Source organism: Dicentrarchus labrax, unplaced genomic scaffold (genome assembly GCF_905237075.1).
Source record: "Dicentrarchus labrax unplaced genomic scaffold, dlabrax2021, whole genome shotgun sequence".
NCBI lineage: Eukaryota > Metazoa > Chordata > Actinopteri > Moronidae > Dicentrarchus > Dicentrarchus labrax.
The window spans coordinates 7,422,663-7,436,405 of record NW_026136720.1 but is presented as its reverse complement, the minus strand read 5'-3'; the positions used below and the strand labels follow the sequence as shown (position 1 = coordinate 7,436,405).

At 39.9% G+C, this 13,743-nt stretch overlaps 1 protein-coding gene across 1 annotated transcript in view; it reads left to right on the top strand.

Moving 5' to 3' along the window:
- The first annotated feature begins 6,819 nt into the window (after positions 1–6,819).
- The window catches only part of mrpl23 (mitochondrial ribosomal protein L23), a 33,507-nt gene continuing 26,583 nt past the window's right edge, over positions 6,820–13,743 (top strand). Inside the window, exons 1-2 of the mRNA XM_051382320.1 lie at positions 6,820–6,969; positions 7,647–7,769. Of these exons, the coding sequence (XP_051238280.1) occupies positions 6,950–6,969; positions 7,647–7,769 (143 nt within the window). The 5' untranslated portion in view covers positions 6,820–6,949. The remainder of the gene's footprint in view (positions 6,970–7,646; positions 7,770–13,743) is intronic.

The window sequence follows — 13,743 nt, the reverse complement described above, 5'->3', positions numbered from 1 at the left end:
TAAGACGGGCTGAAAACATGACATCACAGCACCGCAAGAAACGCTACCAAAGAGATGCTAAAACTGAACAGAGACTTAGTTGTTAGAATAAATATTCACTGCATTGTAACCACAATTTCAGGATCTTATCTGCAAATAATTAGGGGTTCTTTTTAGCCTTAAATAAAAAAAAATCTACATCTCAACATGTTGCAAGTGAGGCCTCATAGGCAGCACCAGTTTAGCCAAAGGGCTGAACTACAAACAGTACCCCAAACCTTAATGACCAAAAGATATTTTTCTAGCTTGTGTAATGTGTGTTTGGTTTATTATTAGTTTTACGGACACATTTTAGACATTTAATTGCCTGTGCTTTAAGAGAATCACATGAAAAACAAAATGTGGAGCATCACACGTATCTGGGATTCAGGCTGTGTCATGATATATCAAAATATATTATAGGTTGTGTGAGGTTTAATATGCTGTGTGGCTCATGTGCTGAAGACATTTGAGGGCAGGAATGTTGTTTATGAGTGCCTCAGGGGTAGCAGGGTGGTGCTGTGATTAGCTGAAGGTGGCATTTGGATTGTCAACATCCATTGTGTCTGGAGTTATAATGTCAAAATAGTATAGCTGAACTACTGTTTGACTCATACTGTTTGACAATAAAGTTGCGTGCTGCTTCAGTGAACGTGTATGTGGATGTACAATACAAAGAAATGCACGACGCTTAGCTCTCAGAGAAGCGTATCCTTTCTCATACCTTTCTGAAACCTAAACTGTATACAGATCATGTTGACTCATTTTGATTCAGTGTCACTGTCCATTTATTTCAACACAGTTCTTACTGTAACATGGTCATGGCTCTATTGGTATCCAACAACAACTTTATCGGACCCAAAAATAAGACAAGAGGAATCATGGCTTGAACAATGTTGTTATGTTTGTAGGTTAAGGTCTTCCACGGTGCTGTGCACAAGATATCCCAAGAGTGTCGGCTGACATACCTTGAAGATCGGTTGCCCCTGTCCCCGTTTATGTATGTCAGCCCCCCCAATCCATCACATAACTCTGGCAGGGGCAGAGACACTGGATAAGGCTGTGGGAACCAGTGTGAGCACTCTACCTAATCACCCTGCTCCAACTGTAGTCGATTTCAAAATCTCTGGAAATCAGTGTGTGTTTGTGTGTGACTTTGTGGTGATTTAGTGCTAAACTTTCAGGATAGAATGACACAGATGATTCTGCTGTTTCTGTTGCTTCTATCTGCATACCAACTAGTTTTAGAACAAAAGACAAAGAAGCTTCACAACCAGCTAGTTGCCGTCATGTGATATTCTAAGCTTTCTCACAGTCAAAGAATGTATAGAGGACGACATCTTTAGTGACATATTTATACAGCTCTTTGCCTCAAACTGTTTCAGATGTTGCGTTTCATAAGTGCATTTGTGTGCTTTTATATGTACTGTAGATGAATAAGTGTTTACATGTGTATGTGTGTGCGTGCTTCCGTTCGGACCCCTGAAATTCAAGTTCAACATGGGCCTTGTGGCAGCCAGGCTCCTGGGTCAGAGGTCAGGCTTATGACATCAACGGAACATCCAGGGGGAGGGTCTAAATTTACACGCCATCCAGATTGCCCCCGACTCCAACCCTCACTGCTATTAATAGGCAGAGGACTGCTGCGTGGCATGCACCAGCTCGCTCTGAGAGTGTGAACATGGGACATGAAAAAACAGAGGAATCTGACCTGAACTAGCCACTACCTCTGACCACTCATGTAGTGTTGATGGCAAAGGGGCAAGGGTTTAATTGGGTGTGGGGCGCAGGGGCTAATGGTTTATGTTTTGTGTGTCAAGTGGACTTTCTGCTACATTCAGGCTGGAGAAAATTCAAAGTTACTCAAAATGTCTTATAATTAATTTGGCGGCAACAGTTACTTAGGTGCTTCATATCTCAAGGACCAAATATTCCTTCGACACTGCAAAACACTCAAAACACTAAACTTAATACTGTTTTGGCACAATAAAAGTCTGTCTGTCTGTCTGTCTCAGCATCAGAAACATTTCGAGTTGAATTCCCCTCTCTATATTAATTCCTGATGACTCCTCTTCCTACCTAAAGGTACAATATGTGAGATTTCAGCATTAACATATCTAAAAACACTAGACCTATGTTATATATTTTGTTGAGTTGTTCACTTACATCCAAATGTTTCCAACAATGTTCAAACCCAGATAAATCCCTAATTTCACATTTCCTACTTGGCTCTAGTTGCTATAACGGGATATGTCTGATACGTCAAAATAAGGAAGTCATCAAATGTGAGCGTGTTCCGTCTGTGAACCTGATTTCTGTCAAATAAGATAGAATTTCATTGCCAATGGTGATTACGACATAATCAAACTACTATGTTTTTTGCAATTGTTATGATGTGAAAACCCCCGAGCAGCAGAAATTACACACTGTGGGTTTTAGCACAGTGGTGCTTTGAGCTAATGCTAAAATCAGCAACATGCTCACAATGACAATGCTAACATGCTGATGTGTAGCAGGTTTCGTTTACCATGTTTACCATCTTAGTTAAGTGGGTTAACATGCTAATATTTGATAATTAGCACTAAACACAAAGTACAGCATTGGACGAACGTTCACTAGATGATGCTAAATGAAAAGTACTTATTGTCTGGGGACCATGAATGTCTGTACAAAATGTTACGTCAATCCATTGATCCATTGACCTGTTCAGAGACCCCTGATAGACAACAAGCCCCTGAGGCCCACAATCATGTACAGTTTCTATGAAACATCTGCTACAGATTGTCATCAAAGGATGAGAATGGTTTTATAAACAACTGCTGCCAAAAATGATAATTGGCTCCCTCGACACTCCCCCTGCCTCATCCATGACTGTGGTACATAACACACATAACCCACTGTAGCCCAAGCCTACTGTATGAGCCTTGCCCGTGACGGCAGAAGGCCACTATTGGATCTGGACTCAAAGTTCCCTCACTCATTGCTCCCTGTCTTCGATCATGTTCCTGTACCTGCTCTTCATTCACTTTTCTCTGTAGCTCTATGTGATAAGATAAAGTGTTACTGCTGCTGTTGATGCAATTTTTCGATTTGGTGTTTTGCACATAAAGAATTATATCAAAACTCATCTTAGCAACTATCTGGGGAAGTGATTCAGAGCATCAGTATTGTCCATTCTTCGTGGAAGGATGAAGTGGCTTCAGAGGGAAATACTAAAAACAGCAAGTCCCGTTACATGCAAAACTATTCATTTCAACTGACAAACTTTTCCATCTTCATGTCTGGATCTTCAATTTACCGTTTCTCTTTTTTCTTCCCTAGGATATTCAATACCGACATCTTCTCCTCCAGCTGCCTGAGAGTCGGAGGGGGAAAGTTTCCATGCGGCCCCAGTGCCTGCTCTTGGCGGGACAATCCCACTGTAGACCGAACTGTTTTCCGTCTATCCACCTCTGCTGTTAGAGCACTCCCTCCTCCTCCCTCCCTCACTTCCTCCCTTTTTGCACTGTGACACAAACAGCCACTTTCCACTGCCCCAGACCTGAACCTTAATTCCAATTCTCTCTCTCCCCTCTCTCTCTCTCTCTCTCTCTCTCTCTCTCTCTCTCTCTCTCACACACACACACACACACACACACACACACACACACTGGAGTTAGGTCTCATTTAATTGGAAATATACTGAGGGGATTGCTGAGTGTGAATTAAAATAAGTAATAATTTTTTGCTTATAGAACTCATATGGTGAGTTGGCATAGGTGTAATTTATGTGTGCACATGCATTCATACATGAAAGACTTTGTGTATGAGTGTGTTCGTGCACACACTAAGTACTGTAGCTATGAAGGCTCGGCAGTTAAGTGTCAAAGCCGTTAATCAGAATATTACCTCTGCAAAACTTAACCATAAGCAAAAAAAAAAAAAAAAAAAAAACAACAACATTCATTTTCACAAAGAGCAAATTTAAAAAGTAATGAGAGCAGCAGAATTCTCTCAGGCTTTTGCCCCGGTCATTTTAAAAGCAATAAAACTACATTAATCAGGTTTGTATTCTTATGGCAAACCAGTGAAATTAGATCATATAGTTAACTTTTATTTTCCATCAAAGAGCCCAACTGTGTGCATTAACAAACAGGCTTGAATCACATCTATAAATGGCAGAGCTGGATAACAGTGTGAGACCGGACCTTTGGCTGAAGGTTGCACTGGTTCATGTTGCTGGCCCCCTCCACTCCCCTTAGACCTGGCCTGATCTGCACTGGATGGAGCTTTGCTAAACATTGGCACCCTGACTGAGGTAATGAGTTCAGCTACTGCTACTGTGCCCAGAGAAAGCTCCAGGTTTGTGAGGCTAAGGTAGAGATAAGGGTCATAAGAATGTGGAAATCAGCCTTAATCACATAACACATATAGTTATTAAAGTATTGGATAATCCATTGTAACACCTTTCTTTTTCTAAATGACCATTCTTACAAACAAAGGAGTAAAATCATGTTTGGCTGTTTGCTAATTTATGCATCTATTAATGTATAGACGCATAAAAAGGCATCTTTTCACAAATCATATCATCAAAAGCACAAGGAGGCACATAGACACATTTACATTTATAATCAGAGCCAGATTAACCAGTTAGTGGACTCCGGGGGCAAAAAGTGAGCTGGTCCCCACTGAGTCCCCTGCATTAATTAATTAAATTATGGCTACTATGTAAGCATAGCAGTTACCTGATTGGCCTGGTTAATAATAGCAAATTCAAAGTACATTTATTCAAATAGTTTATGACTTATACGTTTAAGGTCCTTACATTGTTTGTGTCTTTGGATGCCAACACCTATAGTAGTTCTAGTAAGTTTAAAAAGTCATTATTAATTACTTATTAAAGACAATTAGTACGCACATTCACATACTACAGGGACAATAATTATTAACAAATAGGAAAGGATCATTTTGAACCAGCAACCATCAAGTTACAAACCAATACTCTAATGCGATGCATAAATGATAACACAATGTTACTGGAACACCATGCACATTACGATCTTCCCTCTAGTAAACACTCTCGAATATATGAATGTTGAATCGTGGATTTAAGAGTTAATGGAACTCAATTTAACTTAATAATTTATTTTATTGAACAATCTAATGTTTTAATGTGTAATATACAGCGGCAAGAACACGTTAGACTATATGTTTTGACTGAAACCTTCCCACCGTCACTTATGAATCTCTGGTGCACTCTAATATCAGCTGTCAGGTGAACCAGTTCCAAAGCAACAAACAAGTAAACAACCAATGACCTGATGGCAGCAAACATTTTCTTTTTCTAGGGGCAAAAAAAAACCTCTACCGGACAACTGTGGGGATGGCAGGACATTCTGATAGATAGTGTGATAGATACCTGTGCCAAGTGGTAAACATTACAACAACTACATAATAATCAACTGCCCTCCAAGCACCCTCCCCCCACACAACCCATTGCATCTTAAGTGATGGAAACTTCCCTCCCTGGCATGGTGTGGGCTGTCAGTGTGGTCCATTTCCTGCCAGGTCTGAACCAGCAGAGCCAGGGACTCATGTTCCACTCAGGGGGCCTTCAGTCATTCTTACCCCTGCTACAGGCACATCGTAGTGGGTGTGAGGTCAGACTCCAGGGCACAGGGTCTTAAGGGGAGAAATGATGAGGATGAGGTCTCCCTCTGCTGCTGCCTTGTCATATGTGTCCTGAGAAAATACTCACAGCCCAAAAAAGCCAAAAATGGAAACCCATTCTTAAAAAGACTGCTTTTATTCAAGGAGAAGATTAAAGCAGCTGAGAAATGTATTCACGGGAAACTTATAGCACTCAGGGGATTTGACATTAGGGTACTGATATACTTTCATTATCACTATCTACATGTCTATGTATGGATATATATCCAACTGTAATGAATACACACAGAATGTCCCCCATGTATGTTATTTTTTTTATGTAGTAAAATAAAATATGCTTTAATATATTCTGTATGTGCATATGTATAAAACACTTTTTTTTAGATGTGTGCGTATCTCAAAATGCAATAATTAATATACATAACATGAAAATATCTCAACTCAGAGTACTTGGAGCAATTTAGAGGAAATGTGGAGGAATTAATAGGTTTGGGAAACATTCATCAGATTTACTTGATTGACATTGGACTGCATCATTCTTGTTTTTAATATTAAAACACCTTTATATTGCAGTGTTATTGCCACAAACTGTTTATTGTGTACGGGTAATTAAGTTTGAATCAAATCTTACGGATCAAAAAAACCAATTGGATATAGGTAAATAGATATAATAGATAAACCTATATAATAGATAGATATTATCAGAATAATGAGGAAATACTAGCAATTGAATGCCTTTCTCTACCCTTGTTCTTGTCCCATATTTTCAGGCACTATCTTTTGATTTAGTGCTCAACATTAGACAATATTACACTAAACAAAAACACACCTTTTTAAAATTGCTTTTAATGTTTAGCTTAGTCTGATGTGTTTTTAATGTTTTACTATTTGATGTTGTTTTGCTGCTTTTATGTTTTTATGTAAAGTGTCTTTGAGTATTTAGAAAAGCGCTTATAAATAAAATGTATTATTATTATTATCAAATATCTACTCAAAATCATTGAATCAGAACAGGTCTGAACTAATCTAACTCTTACTGTGGTATAAATACCTACAGTCCACACTGAGTCGGTGTTTTAAAGCCTACAGACCATTAAATAACCCCACGCTGCAGACCTACGGACTCTTCTTCAAGGGCATGGACCAAAACACACTGCGCCTGCGCATGCGCCGTGCGAGTAGCCCCGGAAGCACACCCATTGCACGTGTAGCGTTTGACAACCTTGAAAACTACAAAACAACTTAGCTGGTAGCTTTAGTCTCACAACAAACCGTCCCAGTGATGCCTGTAACAAGACTACTGTAAGTGCCACGTCGTTTCTTGTTGTATTTACAGACGTATCTAACGTAAAAAGGACTCGTGAGCGACGTGTTGCGTCTTTTTCTCCGCTTTTCTGGCAGTTTTGGGAAGCTAGCACACCCCAGCTAACGTTAGCATGTCTCAGCCCTCCAGCTGCCATTGTGTGTCTGAATGCTGCCAGTGGCACACGTTGTTTTTTTAATACATTTTTGCACATTGTCAGTGCGCTTTGCTCCGCGTTTCACTCTGTAACTCTCGACGTTATGAAACGAGATCGTAGCCAGCGTTAGCAAGGTGTGCTAAAAACAAACTGCCGTTAACGTGGAGCTAGTGTCGTGGTATGGTAACTACGCGGGTTGCTACGACACACATCCTCTCCAGAGATTGTATTTGTGTCTTGAAGTCTTTGAAGGGTGGTATAGGATTGTTCAACACACGGTTACAGGTTAATTCCAGTTTATTATTACTGTATAAAGTCATGAGTACTTCAGTGCAGCCACATAATCTGATTTTTTGAATGTTTATTTTTATCCATCAGCTTGCTTTGACTATATATTCGGCTATAGCAGTTGTGCATGATTACTTTTGCAGCTCTCATATCTTCCCAGTCTGTAGTCTGATTGTAGGAAACAGCACCGGATGAGTGACAATGATACTAACAGTCTGCCTCTCCTCTCAGATACCCTCTCTACCAGCTGGGAAACCCTCAGCTGAGGATCTTCAGACCCAACTGGTTCCTGACTCTGGTGAGGCCGGGAAGAGAGCAGCCTCCTGACACTGCCCAGTTTCGCATCCCAATGGAGTAAGTCTTTGCTTACTGATGCAGATCGTCCCTGTCAGTGTATAGAGATGTATACTGGTATTGTGTAATCCTGTACTATTAGCTGTCAGCCCACGTAATATTTAAATCATAAGGGTTACTATCAGGAATGGTTCCTGTTTTAGTGCCAGTACCTCCAAAAAGGTTACTGTTGGCAATGCTTGCCATTAAATTCGAAGCTTTACAGGTGAGTGCTTAAACACTTTTTCATTAACTAATGAACGATTTTTGTCTTTGAAATTAAAAAAACACAATATGGTGAAAAATTCCCACCACATTTACCAAATAGTTTCTCTTATGCTGCTCACCATAAGTTTCAAGCATTTCATTTTGAGCCATTTCCACCCTATTTTGTATAATAGCCTTGGGAAGTCAAATTTTATGCGATGTAGACCATGTGTTTATTCATACATCCTTGGATGATTACTCCATCCTCAGGTAGGTGGATTGTACTACATATAATGCCACCAAAAAGCTGTAACTGTGCAAATTGTCCCTGAAATGAGTAAAAGAGTAAGTAATGTCTACTTTCACCACTCAGCAACTATTGCTAAATAGATTATTTTTTTCTTTTAAATAGGAAAACCCAAAATTTAAACCAGAGGGTTTGTAGATCATATTTGTGAGTCTACCGTCAGTAGCAGCTCCTACAGTTAAATGTTTGTGACGCAAGTGAGGTAAAGTAAATGTGTGCTTGTAGGTGAGAGGTTGTTTTCTATGATGGAAAATTGTTTGCTTGAGGTTTGATTTTATTATTCTAATATTCTAATTTCCCCATATGTCCCTCAACAAGATGCACAATCAGTGTCTTGCTTATTTGTTACATAATGTACTACATTACTACTACTATGATGATATGGAAATAAGTAATAGTTTCAGAACCAGAATCAGATATACTTTAATAATCCCGTGTAATGTAATGAATATGTGTAGGAGAGCAAATAAATAATCTCAGGATTGGACTGTCTTGTTAATGTATAATCCTACTTATTTTAAATGTATCTGTACTTTGCTATGGAAATTCACTGCCAAATTGCCACTGTCATTTTCTTCTCTGTCATTAATGTTCAGTGAACAGTTTTTCAAACCAAATATCTGCACATTTTTAACATACAAACCACCCTTGCTAAAATTGATAATGTCTGTTATTAATTAATACCTATTACCGGATGCATGTCATAATACCTTTTAAGGGCTACAAATTCTACTATTATAAGACTTATGAGGGGTTATTTTATTTGGAAAGTTATTTTAGGCTATTACTTCTATTAGACTATAGTAGCAGTTTAATGTAATTTAGACCTTTTATAAAACAAACATATATTTCATGGTTTTTGGCTGCAATCATTTGTTTTTACTGGCACTGTAGCAGTGTTTCTGGACCAGTGTTATGCTGCTGGAGTTGCATTTCATGGCCACCAGGTGGCGAGACAGCCTCAAGAACAGAAAGGTGTTAGTTCTCAACAGTATAGTTTTTTTCCACCTTATGGCTGTCTGTAATGAGTTCAGTTGCAATGATGACTTGCAAATGGCATGACACAGGCAGCAGGATGGGAGGTGAGGTCAAAAGTGCTTTTGTCTGGCACTGCAGTGGAGGTTCGTGCTCGTTTGTACGGACTGAGATGTCAAACATTAGTCACATTGATGAGCCAATGTTAATTTCTACATAGAAAATGAAAGCAAACTGTTCTTAATCATTCTCCAAAACACATGTCCAATGGAATACGCTATATATAAAACACCGCCTTATTGCCCTAATTTTGCTAAGTTGTTTTTGTCTTACCATGAGTCAATTTAGTGAGTTGTTGGACAGTATGTATTCTGTCATAAAACGCAACAGGAGGTCCTTACCAGTCAGCAGTTAGTAGTGATGAGCTGATTTTGACTACCTCTGCGAGCCAAGGTCATTGAGGTTAGCAGCGCTCCTCAGGCTATGAGAAGGCCAGAACCCACACAAGGGAGAAAAATTGAAGTTTGAGGCAGATCATCTATGTGTCTCTGGTGGGGTTTAGACCATAATCTGTTCATCCAGGTGCCTGGCCTCCCACTCTGATTTTTGCCTCTTCTCTGCCAAACTCCTAGGGTGCTTATGTAATTGTGTGTGTGTGTGTGTGTGTGTGTGTGTGTGTGTGTGTGTGTGTGTGTGTGTGTGTGTGTGTGTGTGCACGCTTGTCAGTGTGGGTGAGTCAGTTTGTGAGAATGGTGTGTGTCTTTGTGTATATATGCACAAAAGTGGGTAAGTGCAGGGTGCGTGTGTGTTTATAAGGGTGTGTAAGGTTTTTTTTTTTTTTCTTGGAGTCTTTGATGCCTGGGAGAGGTGCACGGCTGATTGATATGCTGCTGGGGCCTCAGTGTGTGCTTGAAACACTGTTATTTTTTACTTTTCATACACCCAATGTAGTAAATGGACACACATGGAGAGACAGTGACACAAACCAAATATCACTCCCACTCCCAGCTTATTGATGAGTCTGAGTCATTACGGCAGTGAAAGCTGTTGTAGTCATGACTCTCGAGGGTAGGCGGTGTTAGCGTGGGTAAGTTGTAGTGCTGAGCAGCTGTTAATGAGAAGTGGTAATGTTGACTTTCTCAGGGCAATAACACAAGGTGGCCTTTATCTGAATGACACCTGGGAGCTAGATATCCACGGTTGTCTCCCTCGTTCTTTCTTGCTTTTTCCTTGTTTTCTTGCTTGGGTTTACAGTATCACGCACTTGCTATGATCTGCGCATGTCTTCCTCTGTCCTCTTCCCTCTGTCCCACCCTGGACTCTGCTGTTTATTGTGCTTTTCTTAAATGCTTTGCAACACGTCCAAAACCAATCCCTCTTTGGCACTTGTTGTTTGAGACACCTGGCCTGTGTTCACGCAATTCTCTTTCTACCTGCTAGAGGAAAGTATTTGTTTGTCTTTTTGATTGTTCGCAAACCTTTTGTGCGATGTTAGCGTTGCCTCTCTGCTCTAGAAGGAACATCATCAAATTTCTAGGTTTACACCCACACACACACCTCTTGTGCCTCACCTGGCATGGCTGGAGGCCAGCGCTGACACACACACAAAGAAAAGATCACAATGCTGAACGTTGTGTTCAGTTTACTACTCAGTCACATTTCATGCTACGGTGCTGTCTAATAACTATGAAACCAGACCATGCCGCGGTTTCTCACTGTAATCAGGCACGAGCAAACTGACCTATCTACACTTGAGTACCTGTTGGATCAAACAATGTTATGTTCACCATGGCAGTCACTACTGTTCCACTTCTTAAACATGTGGCTCAAGCTGGAAACCGCGTTATTTTCACGCTAATTAACCTCAGTTTATGTCTTAGGAATTCATTTAGCAAGCCGGTAGAGGAGTGTAACTAGCTGTCGAGTCTTTACTGACCTGTCTCTCTGTAAGTTTGGTGACTCCTGGTGACCTGTTCTTTGATCTATTTCTGTTCTATTGTCAGACCAAAACCCAAACAACAAATCTAATCCTTCACACGCTGCTCTTATACTCTCAATTTCTCAACTGTCTTTTCTCTCCCTAAGTCTCCGGTTCCTCAATGGCTTTCCCTCTAAACAAAGTCTGCTATTATGATCTTGATACTTAGTGTTGGACAACTTCTGTGCATGTATTGTCCGTGTAGATGGGAGGGTTAAAGTAGTGAGTGTGCGTATCTCTACTCAAACCTGACAATGGGGCAGACTTACAATGAGGAGCGGCTTTCTTTTGCCTTTCATCTGCGCAGAAAACAACTCTCCTGTTTCATTCTCACCACTAAGCCGCTCTGACACAGTGTACTTTGATGTTGTGTGTGTGCATGTGTGTGTATGGACTGTTTGGTGTACCTTGGATGTTTACCCTACAGTGTGTTTAATGAAGGTTACACATAATATAAAGTCTGAGAGGCTTATCAGAACACACAACATTAACATGTCAGAGGGACAATTCAGCTGTGTGTTCTTGAGGAATGCTCCTCCTCTTCTGAGACCACAGTTTGTAGTTTAAAGTTGTCTTTCAGTCAGTGACGATAAAGGTCCACCTTTGTACCCTGTTCCTCTTGGCTGATGCCTAGTGCTAGTTTTTCTGATGTTTGGCAGGTATATCATCATGGTATTTTCCACTTGTACCCTAACATAATTTTACAGTAGTAGTTTATGCAAGAGCAGGTTAGATAACTAATTCTGTCGACAAATTAACATCTGTGTCGGCTTTAATAGAGTTTTGGCAATCACCATTTTTGTAAATTATTTTTCAGGACAACATGAGGCAACTTGCATATAGGAAAAATAGGCCAGATAGTGAATGATGCGTTGAAGGATTGAGGTTCCTCCAAAGTGCAGTAAGCTCCTGTCGCCTGCAACTCTGCATCACTTTTATGGCTACTCCTCTTCTTTTCCATTCCCTTGTAATACTTAAAGTTGATCTGCCAACCAAAAAGGCACCATAAAAAGGCCAAATGTAAATGCAGCCCAGTTTCTATCAAACAAGGAACCACATTAAAAGCTTTCCAGCGGTTTGCCAAGTCAAGTTGCTAAAACAAGCAGCCTTTCCAAAGAGGATTCATGGTAGCCACAAGAAGCACGATAGTCACTGAATCATCCCTATACAAAGTAATGTTCATTTTAAAACAAGAAGAACATGACAACAGCAACACCCCCATTCTTTGGATGAAATGTTGTTATACTGATTACTAATTTAAAAAGTACTGTGGCACGGCATTCAGTTTATACAGTGAGTACACACACCATTTTTGAAACATGACTCACCATGATGACCACTAATCCTACTCAAAGATGAAACTACACTACCAGATAAACATTCTTTTTCACATAACATTTATTTGATTTTGCCTACTTTCCCGCCACTTAACAAACTGCTTGTTGTTCACCTAATAAATGGATCTACATCAGGATGTCTTCTCCTTTCTGTGAAAATAGGTCATTATGGGTCAAACCTGTAGGTGGCAGCAAAACACAGAGTACAGAAATAATACTAACGTGTTCATACATACACATTTGATTACGTTATCAAATCCAAGATAACAGATGCCTCAGGAGTTGTTCTAAACCTGGCTTTGCTTTTTTTGTGAATAATGTGCACTGGTGAATAATTATATAGTCATAGCTGAGTGTACTAAAGTATTTTGCAAATATGCTGTCTTAAAACGTGACAATTGAAAGACCTCATCTAATTTTACACATTTTATTAACCTGTTCAGGTCATAATAATTTGCTGTCCCATTGTGTACCTTGAAGGTTATATATACAAAGATTTAAAACTTTAATACAGCAGCAAACAATTCTTTGCTATGTAAAGATATAGTGGAGTCATGGTGTCCTGAGCAGAGAATGACGTCATACTCCATTTGCCTGTGTTGTTATCTGAGCATGTTTGTGCTTTGTTTAAGGAACTGGTCTGGCTGTGCATGCATGTTAGAGCAAGTCCCTACAGTTCCATCTTAGGAGAGCAACTTATGCCGCTGCTTTTATCATATGTTGGTAAATTAAGGATATATTTCGACCAAAGCAGAGAATCTCAGTGGCCAAAACAAGCACTTTTATTGGGCATGCTTTGACGGGCGCATTTGTCCTCAAGGATTAGCTATCGTTACATGGCAACCATTGCAGCCTATTATGCGTTATGCTGCTTTTTTCCTCATCAAATTATGTCAATTAAAGGTTTTGACCAAAACAGAATTGGTGATTGTTGGAAATACAGTGGAAAGACTAACAAAGACAGTTTTAGTGACTTTGATTTTGTTTCTGTCCAGTTTAAGTGTGTTTTCTGATTATCTGCTTGGTCAGCAAGTAGCGGTCATTGTTTTGGTGCTGAGATGCTGGCGCTCTAGTCCGACATCTAGTGGAAAGTAAATTTTGTGTTTATAACCTTTACAGTTTAGCACCATGACCGTTCAGTACTAACATTGCTGACATAGAGTGTAGATAGAGTCTGTGCTAAACTGATTA